We start from the raw sequence: 17,892 nt of genomic DNA on the forward strand, positions 1-17,892 counted from the left end.
ACTGTAGTTTATATAATGTGCAGCGCTTCAAACAGTGTTTGGGAGCTTTCTAAAGTTTAGCTATATGCTAACCTAACATGTGCGTGTTTTCTTCCACTGAAGGTGTGAAGTTAGAAAGCTGATGAAGCCATTTCCTGCTTTAATTATTATATTCTGTTTTGCACAGGTATGTGGGTATTCTTTTTGTATTTTGTAACTGTAAATTGTATTGTTTGTTATGTAAGTGTAAATTAATGGTTATATTTGTGTATATTGGTTTACAAGGAAAAACTGGTTTGCCACCATGGATAGATGTATATCTGTTAATTGTATTATTTAGAACGCTGTATACTTTCCTGAGTTAGCTTCAGGCCCCACTGAGGAGAAGTGTGAAGTTAGAAAGCTGATGAAGCCATTTCCTGCTTTAATTATTATATTCTGTTTTGCACAGAGAATAAATCCTGGTTGGCAAGAAAGAAGTCGTTCTCATTTACACAACATAACACAACGCAGAGATCACATGTGGCGTCAAACCAGAACGGTTACAGTGGTGCCGTGACCCGGATTCACAGTGCTTCAGACTGTTCCATCGTCGTTCCTGAGGCTGTGGATCAACACCAGCTTGGTCACCAGAGGTTGCTACACGCCACACACTTACTTTCATGTATTGAAGAGAAGGAATTACATAGAGGAAACTGTTTTTTTTTTGTTTGTTTTTTTTTCTCTCTGTAATTATTTTTACATTCATTGTTTAGAGAGTACATTTGTCATTTCTGTATTTTATTGTATACTGAATTTTGAAGTTTGGTATACAGGGTTAAAAATGACATATGTTACTGGTAAAATGGATGAGGACAATGTTCTAACTGACAGTTTTAGTTTCGGTTTTGGAAGAGGGAAACCCATCAGCGGGTACCCTTTTATACCAGTCAGAGGTACAGCTAATGTAGATTCGCCAGCTTTTTGTTCTACTCGCTTGCCAGGTCATGTAGCATCACCTCAGAGGGAGGAGGATTCACATTCAAGCCTTCCAGATACAAATGATGCAGCTTTAAATAACCTGATAACACACATTGCTCAGCAGGTAGGACAGACTATAAGAGATCAGTTAAGGGGGGAATGTGAAGAGAGGGGTGTTGGAGCCACACCAGCTCAGAGCGGTGTTGGCCAGTTACCCAGTGACCACACTTACCTCAACTTGACTGGTGCAAAGTTAGTGTTGCAGTCAGATGTGAGAGAGCCTCCAGTCTTCAGAGGAGATGGATCTGACAAGAATACAGTCTGTGAGTGGGAAGAGTTAATGGGAGTGTATTTGAGGAAACGAGCCACACCTCTGAGAGAACAGCACATTGAGATCATGTCTAAGTTAATGGGCAAGGCTAAAGACATAGTGAGGATAACTCTGAGGAGCTGCCCATCCATGAAGCCTCAAGATAACCCACAATTGATCTATGACATCCTCAGACAACACTTTAGTGATGTGACCTATTCATGTATGCCCATGGCTGATTTCTACAGTACAGTTCCAGTGGCAGGAGAGTCCCCCGTAGAGTACTGGCTTCGGCTAAACAAGGCAGTTGATGCAGCGGAGGAGGGCTTGAAGAGGCTAGGGCGGAAGATGGAGGATTCTTGTCAGGAAGTAGCGATGATGTTTGTCAAATACTGCCCAGATCCCACCCTTGCTGCTGTTTTCAAGTTTAAGGCACCAGATAAGTGGACAGCTAGTGAAATCCAAGAGCATATTGATCGCTACCAAACTGAAATGAAAGAACAGGTGCTTTCCAAATCAAAGAGAGTTAAACCAGTGACAGTTCATGTCCAGGTTTCCGCACCTGACGTTTCAGAGATAGTATGTCACCCACGGGAGCCATCTATGCAAGGTGAGGACAGCACAGCATCCAAGCCCTCTTGTAATGATGACTGTATGAAAATGTTAGTCAGTTTATTTGACAGAGCATTGTTACAGAACAACCAGGTTACACACAAACCACTCCCCTCTGATCCATTTCAACCGAAAGCCTGCAGGGTCTGCCAGTCTCTAGATCATTCCACCCTTGCACACTGCAGGCAGAAACGCCTCTGCTTAGTGTGCTTCGAGCCAAACCACATCAAGAAGAACTGTCCTAACCGTCAGGCTGGCCGAGGTTCTCCGGCTTTCCCGCCACAGAATTCTCAACCTTTAAACTAACTGGCCCGCATTTAGTGAGGGAATGTGTGGGAAACAGAGAAGAAACCCTCAACAGTGGTGATATTGAAACTCATTATATAAAAGCATGCGCAGCAGCACCAGCCGATGCTAAGGTAATAGTGCAAAATACACAGAGAGTGGGCCCTTTTGATGAGTTGTTTTACACCCCTGTTAGCATTAACAACACATTTCAGGTGCAGGGGATGCTTGACTCTGGTTCCATGGCTTGTACTCTCAGCGAGCAGGCAGAGCAGAAGATGTTGAGTGAGAATATACTCTCAGAATCCATTCCTTTGACTCAAGAGATTGTGCTAATAGGCTGTGGAGGGACACTTAGCAAACCCAAGTGTATGTACGAAGTGGAAATGAAACTGTATGGGGAGAGCTGTATCGTACCTGTCCTTGTGGTGCCTGGCCAACGAGATGACTTAATCATAGGCACAAATGTCATCAGATTTATCATGCATCAGCTGAAAATAACCAGTGACTATTGGCGCCTGGTTTCCAGTGGAAATCTTCTCCCAGAGTGTGAACAGTTCCTTGATCTCATGGCAAACTCATCCAGGTGGAGAGGCGAGGAGCTTCCAGACAGAATCGGGACCGTTAAACTCCAGCATGCGGTTACGCTGTTGGCTAAGAAAGAACATCTTGTTTGGGGTAAGTTGCCAAATAACGCTCCCATGTCTCCAGGCAGCACAGTAATAGTTGAGCCCACCTCATCCAAGTGCATGCCTCGTAACATCATGATCGGTCGTGTTATTACACCATTGTGGGGTGACAGATGGATCCCAATGAAAGTCACAAACGTGTCAGACAAGCCTATCACCCTGAAAAGAAACAGCAAGTTGGCCGACGTGTTCCCCTGTCTAGCTGTTGAAGAGTTTGAGGTTTTTCAAGGTACCAGCCAACTCAACAACGTTAAGGAGGAGGAAAGTCATGGCAAGGCTAAACCTACAGATTTCAAGCAGCGACTACAACAGGTTGGACTGACTGAGGTTGATATCGATCAGTGCCAGGCTGGCCAAGGAGGAAAGAAGAGGTTGGTCGCGCTGCTTGAAAAGTACAATGACATTTTCTCCAAACATGCTCTGGACTGCGGTGAGGCAGAGGGCTTCATGCACCGCATCAGGCTCACTGATGAGAGACCATTCCGTCTCCCTTACCGGCGGGTGCCACCAGCCCATTACCAGAAACTGCGACAGGTCCTTTCAGAAATGGAAGAACAGGAGATCATCAGGAAGTCAGTAAGTGATTATGCCTCTCCCCTTGTACTTGTGTGGAAAAAAGATGGCAGTTTGAGACTCTGCACAGACTTCAGGTGGCTGAATGCAAGGACGCTCAAGGATGCGCACCCATTACCACACCAGTCAGACTGCTTGGCTTCCCTGGGTGGGAACACCTACTTCAGCACAATGGATCTGACCTCTGGCTTCTATAACATCCCAATGGCAGAGGAGGACAAGAAATACACTGCATTCACTACTCCAATGGGACTGTATGAATTCAACAGGATGCCCCAAGGTTTGTGCAACAGTCCTGCCTCATTCATGCGCATGATGCTCAGCATATTTGGAGACCTGAACTTCAGCAGTTTGCTGTGTTATCTTGATGATCTGCTTGTGTTTGCTGCAACTGAAGAAGAGGCGTTGGAGAGGCTGGAGGTTGTTTTTCAGCGGCTCAGGCTTCACAACCTTAAACTGAGTCCAAAGAAATGCCACCTGATGAGATCTTCAGTCAAGTTCCTAGGTCACATTATAGATGGTAATGGAGTGGCTATGGATCCAGCAAAAGTTGAGGTCATATCAAAAATGTCAAAGTTGGACCTGATGGAAGACGATGGTTGCACACCATCAGTAAAGAGGATAAAGTCTTTTCTGGGGATGGTGTTCTACTATCAACATTTTATCTCTAACTGTTCTGCTATGGCCAAGCCACTGTTTGCTCTTACTGCAGGCCAAAAGAGACGAGGGAGAGTCAAACTAAACTCCAATACCGGCTCCTTCAGGAAACTGAAACCCTCTGATTGGACAGAGGAATGTGATGCGGCTCTTTGTAATCTGAAAGACAGTCTCTTGAGCTACGTCGTCCTCTCACACCCAGATTTCTCTCGCCCTCTGATTCTATCTATTGATGCCTCTCTGGACGGGCTAGGGGCCGTGCTATCACAGATACCAGCTGGTGAAGAGAAAGCACGTCCCATTGCATTTGCAAGTAAGACTCTCAGTGGCTCTCAGAAGAGATATCCCGCCCATAGGCTTGAGTTTCTGGCCCTGAAATGGAGTGTGTGTGAAAAATTTAGCCATTGGTTAAAAGGCCATGAATTTACAGTATGGACTGATAATAACCCTCTTACCTACATCCTGACGAAACCGAAGCTTGATGCGTGCGAACAGCGCTGGGTGTCTAGGCTCGCTCCTTACACATTCGACCTGAGACATATACCTGGCACCAAGAACATAGTGGCTGATGCTCTCAGCAGAGATCCTTTCGCAAGATCAGTAAGCCACAGGCTCATCACAGAGCAGTACAGTCACCTTCTTGCTGAAGCCGAGGGTGTTAGTCACGACGGCATTCAAGACACTTTCCGACTCAAAGTCCAGTGTCAGCAGATGAAGAAGTTACCTGGTGGCAGCATTAAGTCTCAATCTGACCCCCTCATGTGTCACAGTGATTCTGTAGCTGTCAAGGCTCTTTTAGATGTTCATGCTCAGTGGGAGATTGCTGCTGAGACGAGAGCTGTGGAGTTGGCTCAGACTGTCCAGGATCTGTTGCTGCCGGGCCAAGACTCCCTTCCTGTGTTCTCGTTAGAGGAACTCAAGCACAGTCAGGAATTTGATCTCATTATTTCAAAACTCCTACCATTTGTGCTTCGCAACCGCCGTCCTTCCAGACGTGAACGATCAGGACTAGATGCCAAAGTTATGGTTCTCATCAAACAATGGGAGAGACTGAAGGTTCAGAATGGTGTCCTCTATCGGGTCACCAAGGATAATTTCAGTAAACAAAAGAGGCATCAGTATGTTCTGCCTGACAGTCTTAAAGAAAAAGCATTACATGGCATTCATGATGTTGCTGGGCATCAGGGACAGGCTAGGACCTTGCATCTAGCAAGACAGCGGTTCTTTTGGCCGAAGATGGAGTCTGATGTCAAAGAGTATGTCAAATGCTGTCAAAGGTGCATTCTGGCGAAGACACCAGAACCCTCGGCTCGAGCCCCACTTGAAAGCATCAGGACGTCTGCCCCCATGGAGTTAGTGTGCATAGACTTCTGGAGTGCGGAGGATAGTAAGCAGCACTCAGTGGATGTTCTTGTCTTGACAGACCACTTCACAAAGCTAGCCCACGCTTTTCCATGCACTAATCAGACTGCAAAACAGGTCGCCAAGAAGCTGTGGGATCACGTGTTTTGTGTGTATGGCTTTCCAGAGCGTGTTCACTCCGATCAGGGAGCTAATTTTGAGAGTGAGCTCATAGCAGAATTGCTCAAACTTTCCGGAGTCTCCAAATCACACACTACTGCATACCATCCAATGGGAAATGGAGGAACAGAAAGATTCAATCGAACACTTGGGAATATGCTGCGGTCTCTCTCTCTAAAAGAGAAACACAAGTGGCCTCAACAGATACAAGCTCTGACTTTTGCATATAATGCAACAGTACATGAAACAACAGGATATGCACCGTTCCAGCTTATGTTCGGCAGAACCCCGAGGCTCCCTGTGGATGTGATGTTCAAGCAAGTGTTGCATGATCCAGTGGTTGTTGATTACAAAAGCTATGCCAAAACGCTCATGTCACATCTTCATGAAGCAGTAAGAATTGCCCAAGAACACAGCATCAAAGAACAGGACAAACAAGCAAGTGGTTACAACAGAAAAGTGAGAGGCATTCACCTGAACTTAGGGGACAGAGTGCTCATTGCAAACAAAGGTGAGAGAGGAAAGAAGAAACTGGCTGACAAATGGAGTGCAATTGTGTACACAGTTAAAGACAGAAACCTGCAGACACACACATACAAGCTGGTGGACAGTAGTGGAAACACTAAGATAGTTCATCGAAACCTGGTCTTAGACATCAGCTTTTTGCCTGTGGTGACAACTGGAGAAGAATTGTGTGATACTGAAGTGGAGGAAAGGTCGTATACGACTGATTCCCTGGACTCTTTGGAGGAGGAGGAGGATTCAAGAGGCAGGACCAGTACGTGGATAATGAGTGGATCAGAGGAAACCCGGAGTCAAATGATTATGAGTGAACGATCGTCTGAGGTGGATCAGTCAAGTCAGGGCATTCCAGAAGTGGACTGGTCTGCAGATGGTCCAATTCAGTGCTTCCCAAATGACCAGAACCGGTCCAGCAGAGACACTAACTTCGACAGTTTAGTTGCAGGGGCTGACTCAGACTCATCATTCATGTCACATGTACATTCAGGACACCTAAACACTCAGTCACATCCTGCAGACACAGGTCATGTCACAGTTACACAGGTAGAATCGACAGTAGAAACTGAACCTGTAGTCAGGACAAGGGCAGGCAGGGTTAGCAAAAGAATCAATCGACTCATTGAGTCCATGGTCCAAAAGCCTTTTGATTTAAGGGGTTTTGTGAGTTCAGTTAACAAGAGATCTCAGTCACTACTTACACTGTTTTAAAGTGACAAGCTTGTAGTTTTTTTGTTTTTGTTTGTACCTCTGATCTGGTAAATATGCCTTTTTAAGGGACAATGTCTAATGTATGTGTTTTGTGTAATATGTTACATGTTTGAGAGTAGCAGGGAGTTGTATGGTGTACAAGGCATCATATTAATCTAGGAGGGACTAAGGCTTGATCTCCCTTATGTTTTCTCTGAACCTATATAGTAGGTGGCTTTTACAGCCGATGGTAAAGCTAAGAGTTTTTCAGTTAACCCTGCACAAGTTTGATGTCAGTTGTCTTGGAGGTCAGAATGGTTTATTCAGAGGTACACTATGGTCTGGATTTTTGCGAAATATAGGAGGGGTGTATGTAACCAATGTATAACTTCACTTGTTTATATTTCAGTAAAATCATTGTCCATACTTTATTTGTAAAACTTGTCACTGTCACTTTATTTTTTAGATGCTTTTATTTTGAAAAGTACGTTTTATTTTGGTACTCATGGCACCGGCACATTTCTGCAGACTCGCGCTACTTTCCTCAGTTAGCTTCAGGCCCCACTGAGGAGAAGTAAGTGGAACGAGTGGTGTCATAAATGTTGTATTTTATATGTTAATAGATTGTTTAATGTTACACTTCACACAAGCCAAACCTATTTGCAGTTAATATCTATATTTTGCCGTGTGTGACTGTAGTTTATATAATGTGCAGCGCTTCAAACAGTGTTTGGGAGCTTTCTAAAGTTTAGCTATATGCTAACCTAACATGTGCGTGTTTTCTTCCACTGAAGGTGTGAAGTTAGAAAGCTGATGAAGCCATTTCCTGCTTTAATTATTATATTCTGTTTTGCACAGGTATGTGGGTATTCTTTTTGTATTTTGTAACTGTAAATTGTATTGTTTGTTATGTAAGTGTAAATTAATGGTTATATTTGTGTATATTGGTTTACAAGGAAAAACTGGTTTGCCACCATGGATAGATGTATATCTGTTAATTGTATTATTTAGAACTCTGTATACTTTCCTGAGTTAGCTTCAGGCCCCACTGAGGAGAAGTGTGAAGTTAGAAAGCTGATGAAGCCATTTCCTGCTTTAATTATTATATTCTGTTTTGCACAGAGAATAAATCCTGGTTGGCAAGAAAGAAGTCGTTCTCATTTACACAACATAACACAACGCAGAGATCACATGTGGCGTCAAACCAGACCGGTTACACAATGCTTTTGTATTTTTCCCCTTCGATTCGGAGAAACAAATATGTTTTCGGAGTAAAGGATGGCAGAAGACACTACATTACCCAGAATCCCCAGCTATCGTTTGGACTACACCATGTGCTCTGTTTGACGTCAGGTGATCTTCAAATTTCTCCCTGAAGAAAAAAAAAACATGGCCGAACTTCGTTTTATTCTCGATGGAAAATGCCTATTTTAAAGTTAGTTTGGCCATTAAAATGCGTTTTGATGTCATTTGATGCGAGAAATATGAGTTGTTATTTCAGATTATGTGTGCAGTGGATGTACATGATCTTTAGTTTGCTAGTTATTACGAAGATTACTTCAGGAAATTGCGTCCATAACGTTTTCATTGTTACCAAGGTGGTTGCTAGGGACGCTGCTATCGATATTATTTCTGTTATGTTGTGTAACTGTTTAATGGTGTTATCTTTATTGCTACCCCCTTCCCCGTCAATGTATAGTGTTGGTCCACAGCGCAAACGTATTAGTTTAACAAAATCCGCATCTAAAGATAGCCTACGTTATTTCCCCCTGTGCAATTCCAGTCTCACATCTCAGAGCACATCGTCATTAACAAATACCGGAAACAGACCGAAAACATTGAAAAAAAAAATATTAATACTTTATTCCGAGTGTGCTTGCTTTTCTCTTTGGAAGTCATCACATAACGGCATTGTAATACACGGTTCAGCTGCATTAAATATTACATATCTGCCATAGTTCTGTATGTATAGAGCCCTGATGAGAAGACTTCTAGACAAACATGAGGAACTGAAAACGTGACGTGGATCATAAATATATCAGCCATTAAACAACATCTTACATTTCTTTTCACACAATACGTCTCCTTGCAGTATCAACACTAATTCGGCTGACTTTTATATTTGATCCAATTGGTAGATAGGCTGTATTTACACCATAAAGGTGCACACCTGATATAAAGGGACACCTAGTGGTTAAAGCATGTTATTGAATTTCATTATTTTTATCATTAGATATTAATAGGATCCCTATAAAGTATATTAATTACTCGCTATTCTCTACTAATAGTTAATTAAAGACTGTATATAATGACTATTTTGCACATCCCTTTCAAGATTTTCTAAGGTTTATTGACATATCATATAGGCCTACACAACTATGGTGTAGTTCTGCATTGAATGAAAAACTTGGGTCGCAGGTTCCTCAATAGTGCATTACAAGACATCTATCAATATTTGTGCGTACCTCCAGCAATGTTAACTATGTTGAAGCACTTATTTTAACTGATATTATAATGTATTATACTCTTATAAGATGTATGTAGATATTTCATCTCCGGCCTTGTCAGGTATTGAACAATCAATAAATAAAGAACACAGAATTGTTGAATATAAAACACAGAATTTGTGTGATTATACTAAATGATTTACAAATAAACACCACTGCATATTTAACTGTTACACATGCTGATGTAACGCAAATGTTCCAACTTGAGATCAATAAAGTATATCTTATCTTAAGCTGATCGATGGCTACTACCATATTTGCAAAATGTGCCTCTGAACCTTAACAAGTGCATGTTTCAGGCTTATCAATTAATGTAATGTTATCAATTAACAACAGGGGTCACAAACATAAGACCAGCTGTTAAATAAAGCTCTTCTGACCTTAGCTGGCATGTGTGTATATATATATATTAATGCTGCCCATTATGGGCACAAGCAATTTTCACCCATTTATTAATTATATGTTTTAAATGTGAGTGTTTCCTATCTCCTAAACCTCCAGGGATGTACACAGTTTAATACTGGCAACTTCTTATTATGGGAAATACGAAAACGTCTTTTAAAACTACAACTCCCAGTAGAGACGTGCCATAGATACAGAACATGTTGCGAAACAGAATAGCCAGCATGTGTAGTTCTGGGGACGGGGTGGGGGAGGGGGGGACGCGGTGGACCCGTTCAAATCCAGTTTTGGACAGTCTGACGTGGTTCCATCCCATTTCAAGTGCTGTTCGAGGCTCGGCGTAACCCTCGGAGCACACTCTCCAATCACAGAGCTTGAGGACTATCACGGGGTTTGTCAAACAGAGCACATGGTGTAGTCCAAACGATAGCTGGGGATTCTGGGTAGTGTAGTGTCTTCTGCCATCCTTTACTCCGAAAAAACATTTTGTTTCTCCGAATCGAAGGGGAAAAATACAAAAGCATTGCACACAATTTAAACCAATCAATGTTGTGTAATTAACAAGGATAATCTGGTGTTTTTTAGTCGATGAGTAGTGCAGATATCACTGTAAAATCAATCGACAGTAAGGGGAATACTTACTTCCGGGTGTACAATTCTCCGTTATCCAATGAGAATGGACGCTCACATTGCCTTTAAGGGCAGTCGACACAAACGAACGCCGTGCTTCCATGAGCGTCCATAGAAGCATATGGACATCCCGGAAAGCTGAAAATGGACGCTAAGGGCCACCCCCTTGCGTTGAAAATGGACGCTAAGGCCCCCCCATGCGTTTGAAAAAGCCGACAGGGGACTTGACATAACGTCAACATAGGCCGACCTGGGAGTGAGGATGTGTTGGATCAACAGCTACAAGCCTGAAGCCCCGCCCCCTCACATAAACGACCGATGCATTGCAAATGAGTAGAACCGGTTCTACTGTCGCTTTGAAGACCAATGATAGGTCCCAACAACTAACCCTTTCCACCTTCCACCAGCTCCAGTCTCACCCCCCATCATAGATGAATTCTTCCTCTGCTCCTTAAAAACAACCTTGGTTAATTACCTGTGCATATTTAAATATAATGATGTGCTAAGTTAGTGTTACAGATAATCATTGGGGAGCTAGCCAGGAAGAGCAGCTCGAAATAAATAAATATGAATCATTTTACAATTTGGGAACATGTTGTAATATGTTCCCGATTTTTCCTTTTAGTTATTATATAGAGAAAAAGGGAAATGACACATTAGTTATAGAATAAAAAGACAAAAGAGTACACATCCATGGGTACAATTAGTAACGGCAATAATTGTTTATGAAATGTATAAAACGTTTCAAATGTTTGTTTGTTATATAAAAGGGATAGGCTAATTGCAGATTTAAGAAGGGCAGGAACTGAATATGAGATGTTTAGGGAACATCTGTGGATTGTAAATGTTGCGTGTCATATACAAAGTAGATGTACTTGTAATGCGAGTAATGTTTAAAAAATAATGTTTTAACCGAGGAAGTGTTTTATCATGTATCATCACCAGTTTATTTATTTTATTCTCTCTGTAAGTAAAGAAGGCTGTGAGATTTGAAAAACTCAAAAAAGAGAGTAAGTGGGTCTCAAGTTCGTTGTACAAATATATCCTCATTATATTTTCTGTGTGTAATTTTCACTGAATAATCTCTATTTTACATTTATGTGTTTCCCCTTATAGAGCATATTTGTTGTACTTTGTTTTAATACCAGCTGCCATGTTACAAACCGGCTCTTGGGCTGTAACAAAAAGCTGGGAGTCGAGAGGAGGGGTATGAAAATATAACAATCATTTAAGAGTAGTTGATCCAAAAACAGAGAGCCGCGGCGCGAGGCTCACACGGGGAGTGTGCGAGAGGAATGAGAGAGCGGAGAGCACCCTCCATTCTGAGGAAATGGGCTGCCAAATTATTCTCAAGCTGCCATGTCAAGTGAAGTCATCGATATTTTCTACAACCAAAATCATCTTCTTCAAAAGCTGTCTTGTCTTGCATGTCCCTTTCATGTTCAGTCTGGACAACTGCAGTTTCAGTTTGATCAAATGTTTCTGTATTCATCAAAATTCCTGGCTTAAACTGCAACTGGCTATGCCTCTGTCTGCCATCATGGTTCCTGCTTTTGTGGGAATTAAATGTCGTGTAGAGACACTGGTTTCAAAATGACAATCCTGGTGGTCAAGGGCGCCGGAAGCGGGGGGGCCAGGGGGCCATTGGCCCCCCCACTTTTCAGCCCTGCCCCACATTTTCGCAGCAGCAGATTTTTTTTCTTTTTTTCTTTTCTTTCCAGTCTTTATTTCGAACAGATTCAAAAATAACAAATAAAAAATAACAAATGTGAAAAACAGAATACCGTATTGTTATAATACAGTATTTATCCACATTCATGGTAATATTTGTATATTCAACAAAAAAAACAAAAAAAGTCTTCATATTAATAATAATAATAAATCATATGTGTCCGAAAGGGAGCAGGAGGAAGCAAATGCTTATTAATTCCCACCCCTTACTTGATCAATGATTGTCCTTTAAATCATTATGCAAGTTATTCCTACTTAGATTTACATTTATACATATACAATCATTTCTCGTCTTCAATCACTTTCTTCATTCTCATAGGTTTCCCAAAAAAGTGTTTCTGTACATCCTTTTAAACTGAATGATGCTTGTGCTTTGTTTGAACTCCTGCTCCAAACCATTCCATAAAATCACCCCACAGGTTGTTAAACTCATACTTCTCAGAGTTGTTCTGACCTTGAGTTGTTTAAAATGTAGATTTCCTCTCAAATGATACCCACCCTCTCTGTCTATGAACAATGTTTTTAATTTCCTAGGAAGTAGATTATGTCTGGCTCTGTACATGATTTGTGCCGTTTTAAATGTAACCAGATCAATGAACTTCAATATGTGTGACTTCAAAAATAATACATTAGTGTGTTCAAGATATCCAACATTATTGATAACTCTTATAGCCCTTTTTTGTAATGTGCATAACGGCTGTAGGTTGGTTTTGTACGTGTTTCCCCAAATCTCCACACAGTAAATCAGATATGGCAATATTAGTGTGTTATATAGAGTATACAATGAGTTATAGTCCAATGTATCTGGCTTTTCCCAATATTGCGATAGTTTTAGCCAGTTTTGCTTTTACATGAGTGATATGAGGTTTCCAGCTGATTTTGTGGTCTAAAACCACACCAAGGAACTTCATTTCATATACTCTTTCTATGTGTATGTTATCTAGTATAATTGTATCTGTGGATTTGTTTTATGTTTTCAACAAATTCAACAAATTGTTGTCTGTTGCTTACATAATCTCTCACCCAGTTTAATCCCACCCCTCTGATGCCATACCGTTCCAGTTTTATCAGTAAAATATTGTGATCTATGGTGTCAAATGCTTTTTGTAAGTCTATAAATATTCCCACTGCTTGTTTTTTATTGTCCATGCAGTTTGCTATTTCCTCACTTAATTCCATTAGTGCCGTAGATGTTGATCTATCTTTCCTGAATCCATATTGACTGTCGTCCAAAACCTGATGTGCCGCGGAAAACTGTACAAATCCCGTTTCAATAATTCCCCTCTACTCTAAAGTCGCATCTAAAACGTGATCTGATCTAGCTGTGTATATTTTGTTATTTTTGATTGTTATATTCAATCTCAGTAGCTACAGGCATGTTTGAAGCTTGTAAAGGGAAGATGACAGCTCTCGCCACTCTGCTGTTCCTCAGCGCCGCCCCCCTCCATCCCGCTGAAATTATGAATGTAAGGTGTATAGTAATCATAGATAACACGGCAGGGTCCGTTACAGTTTGTTTTTATCTGATTTCAAATAAGCAAAGTCTTGGCTTTCAGAATATTAAACTTGTTTCGGCAAATTCAGATGATAAATAGGCCTACAACTTTGAAGCTTGTGACGGCATAATTACAAGCGGAGAACGGAGTAGTTTAACGTCACAGCAGGCATAACAACAGCCGGTGTTTCTCGTGAGTGCAGTAATCCAAACGAAAATATCTTCCCTCCGTAGTATTTTGATCATTTGCTCCGCTAATAATCAATCATGATGATTGATGATGAGAAATGATGGATTCCAGAGAAGAGAAAACTTTAAAGGCCTTTTTCTCAAAATGATGACTCTGTAACAGTCATTATATAATGTGACATATTTTGCTTAATATTTGGAGTACAAAAACAATCCTGATATCATTAGAAAGCTAGGAATCAAAATATGTCTTCGGGTCAATGCGACTGATTTCGATGGAGCAGCAGGTAACTTTGCATTAGGTAAAATAAAGCAGGCAGACATAACAGGAAGAATATGTACATTTTAACCCAATCAAATAGGAAATTGTTACACCATTCAAATGTATCCATGTAAATTACAACCAATAAAAAAGCTTAGATTTGTTTATTTGTTACGTTGTTTACTTTATTTGTTACGTTGTTCTGTGTGTGTCAGCCGTTAACCTAGAAATAATATATACACTTGCAAACATGTCAGAAGAACCAGCGCAGAAGAAAACTAAATGTGACCCGCCCCAGAGCCGTATAATAGAAGAGTTATGACATCTCCGTTCACTCCAATGGACCACTTTTTTACAGCAATGGCAGATCGTGGAGCCTCTCAATCGTTCCCCGGAAGTTAGCGCCAAGGCTAGCAGAGCTGTGGAGTTGCAGCATAATAACCGTTCGTGACAGACTTTTAAAGGTGAGAAGAAGTTTAAAGATTTATATTGCGGATATTATCAGTACATCTGATTCAAATTAACATGTGTATTAAAGGATGTCAGTGGATTATCCCTAAATCAGTAGATTTAGGGAACGTTTACAGATAACAGATCAAGCTAGGATACCGAAGCAAGTTAGCAACACACGTTGAACAACCTTTTAATTGTAAATTCCGTTCTCTTAATGTCATTTGGTCCAACGTTGTTGAATTAGAGAAGAGGGGCTTCTAAACGGGATTGTATGCGGGGGTGGAGGGAGTTAAATATTAGATAAATATAACTTTGGTGCGTGTAAGAGTGAGTGTTTTTAGCAGAGCCATATTGTGTCCTTGTGATTATGTTGATTATTACTTGTGTGTATAATGTTGCAGCTCAGCTGATTTTGGATTGATGGCAAAGGGAGAGGGACTTAAGTGAGTGAACACACAAGGTAAGTTTAATACTACTGTTTTATATAAGTAAGCATACTAAACATGTATTCTATCACTGTATTATATAAGTAATCTTGTTAGTAACCTACTGTATGGCAGGTGGAGGGGCAGTGATGTTACAGGTGGAGGAGCAAGACTGCAAACTCACAAGACAGAGAAATCAAAGTTTGTTCTCCAGAGAAGAGGTTGATTTCACTTCAATTTTTTATTTCATATTTTCTAAAGATGTGGAAATGGCAACAAAAAAACACGTGAGAGCTGTAACCAAGACAACTGTAACAACAGGAGTAGAGAGCCACCAAGGTTTTTCAAGTCCCTCTCTTACTCCATTTTGCCAACCCAAACTTCCAGGTACATGACGGGACACCTTGCTTGTTTTTGTTGTTTGCTCTCCTCTGGCTGGGTGCTGGCAGGTGGAGGGCAGTGATGTTGGCAGGTGGAGGGCAGTGATGTTGGCAGGTGGAGGGGCAGTGATGTTACGGGTGGAGGGGCAGTGATGTTAGCTGGGTGCTGGCAGGTGGAAGAGCAATGTTTAGTCCAAATATTTCCATTGCAACGGCTAATGGAAATGATTGCAGCTGTGGATCTGTTTGGGGGTTGCTGGATGTGGTAGCTTGGCTGCTGTTGTTCCTTTTCACCTTTTTGGATTGGCTCTTGCTTCCAAAATGGCCATCTTTTAATTTTGTTTTTTTTCTGTCATTTCTGATTTGTTTTGCCTCAATTCTCAGCCTCAGCCGTATGAATCTTTTTACGAGTTTTTGTTGTACTCCACAGCATGACGGAAGCCTGCTGGAGAGGGCCTGAGCTTCTTTCTCCAAGACACCCACTGCGTTGGGGAGCTGCATGAGGGAGGAACCAGTCTTGGTCCTAAATAGTTCCTCAATTTGGTGAATGAAGTCCAAGGCTTCTTGGGAGGGACGACAAAGAGCACCTGCCTTGAAGTCTTTCAAGTCCACTAACAAGCTGTTGTCACCAGAAGGACTCTCATCATGGTGCTCTGTTGCAATTTTGCATTTTTCACAGATGCTGGCAAACTTGATGATTTTGTGGACGATGTAGCCTGCAAGATGGAAGAGAATACATTTCTCAGTTTTTGTGAGGTCAGGTGCTGCTGCTCTGTTCACCGCCATCAGCTGTTCCACTCTGACTGATGGAGTGATTTTTGGCTCCCCTGTGTCCAGGAAGTCTGCCAAAAAGCTACTGTGGTCTTCCTGGTAGCTCCCAGAGCTGATGGTGGTGAGGAACTGCCCCACAGATATGATTCTCAGTGCATGATGGAATTCCACTGGAGTTGGGACAGGACTTTTAGACCTCACACAGCAGAATGTATTTTCAAGGCAGTCTTGTGTGAACCTTGACGTTAACACAAACCTGTGTCCTTGTGTAAGCATCTCCTCTTGTATGGCCAAAATTGATGTTGTTGCCATTATCACCCCTGTTTGAACAGGCTTCAAACCTCCCTTTTGACCTATCTTTATCCCACGAAACAGATGGACGATGTTCTGGAGGAAGGTGATGGCCTTTTGGTACTCCTCCATCTTGAGCCTGCTCAGGGCTGTAATTGGATGGCGAGATGACATCAGATCAAACCAACGATCAACCTGCTCCAGGAACCACGCTGTCGTCAGGTATGACAGAGGGCGGTTTTCTTGCTGCATCATGTATTTCAGCCCAGCACTTGTAGCCTTACTGAACACATTTAGAGCAAGACCAACCTTCATCTTATCAAAGTCACTTGGCTCGATGGCTGCAGCTGAAAGATGAGGAGCTATTTTTAAGGCCATCCCTTCCTGAAAGGTCCTTAATGGGGACCACAGAAACCTCGTTAGAGGGGAGGTTCTCTCTGTTAACAACATCCTCAGGAATTATGAAGACCTGCCCACGGACAAGGGCACTTTTTTAATTTTTTACCAGATGTGGGACATCGGGCATGAAATAGAGCTGCCTGTCTGGTTTTGCTGGATGTGGCACCGATGTTTTATTTTGGTCCACCCCAAAGGATTTCCACATGGCTCGGTTAGGGCTACCCATGTCGGTGGTGACATCAAGCACATGTAGCCCTATGGATGCTGCCCTCTGTATTATCTCAATAATGATTGGCCTGTACTCTGCTCCATTGGTAGAATTGCCAGTGTAATGATATGCCACTACTTGCTTCCACCGTGTTGTGTTTCCAGCCAACATAAACACACAAGCATGTGTTGCCACCCCTGTGTGACCTGGTAAAGTCACATCACCGTACAGTTTGCCTGTAATCATGTCTAACTCCACACTTGGTGTGATTGCCATTTCATCCAAGGTCAACACACACTCCCTTTCAAGGTCTGTCAATTTATCTGCCTTCAATTTTAGGAAATCAAAGACCTCTGTCAACACACCAGGCTCAAACTTAACACATTGCATCCTTCTTTGCAGTGTCCTTATTCCTGGAAGGGGAATCTTCAATTCCTGCAGAGTTTTGTAACCCGTTGGTCCGCTCGCAAAGCGAATTTTTAAAGCCTTCTTAATTGTCTCATTGCTCCATTTCATCCCCTTTGTGGTGAGTCTGCCTAATGCCTTCAGTTGGTCTTTTGAAAACGTTTTCTTATATTTCTTGTCCCTAATTTTCATTGTTTTCTTGAGAGCTGCATTTTCCTTCCTGATTTTTCTTAGTGCAGCCTTTGCTTTTTTGGTGATTCCTTCTTGGCTCTTTAATTTTCTCTTTAATTGTTGTAATAGATCTGTTTGAATGGCTGCTGGTTCCCTCGTATGCTGACTGGCTGCTGGTTCCCTCGTATGCTGACTGGCTGCTGGTTCCCTCATATGCTGACTGGCTGCTGGTTCCCTCATATGCTGACTGGCTGCTGGTTCCCTCGTATGCTGACTGGCTGCTGGTTCCCTCATATGCTGACTGGCTGCTGGTTCCCTCGTATGCTGACTGGCTGCTGGTTCCCTCGTATGCTGACTGGCTGCTGGCTGAGTGGGTGG

General features: G+C 42.0%; 1 protein-coding gene across 1 annotated transcript; it reads left to right on the top strand.

Annotated features, from left to right (window-relative positions):
- The first annotated feature begins 685 nt into the window (after positions 1-685).
- On the top strand, positions 686-7,945 carry LOC117534122. The gene is made up of 2 exons (XM_034198180.1): positions 686-2,824; positions 7,590-7,945. The coding sequence occupies exon 1, from the start codon at positions 803-805 to the stop codon at positions 2,165-2,167; it is 1,365 nt and encodes a 454-aa protein (XP_034054071.1). The 5' UTR covers positions 686-802; the 3' UTR covers positions 2,168-2,824; positions 7,590-7,945.
- Positions 7,946-17,892: the final 9,947 nt, after the last annotated feature.

Source organism: Gymnodraco acuticeps, unplaced genomic scaffold (assembly GCF_902827175.1).
Source record: "Gymnodraco acuticeps unplaced genomic scaffold, fGymAcu1.1, whole genome shotgun sequence".
Classification (NCBI taxonomy): Eukaryota; Metazoa; Chordata; class Actinopteri; order Perciformes; family Bathydraconidae; genus Gymnodraco; species Gymnodraco acuticeps.

Coding starts and splice junctions, on each gene's coding strand:
- LOC117534122 (XM_034198180.1), top strand. CDS start 803: ATGACATATGTTACTGGTAAAATGGATGAGGACAATGTTCTAACTGAC.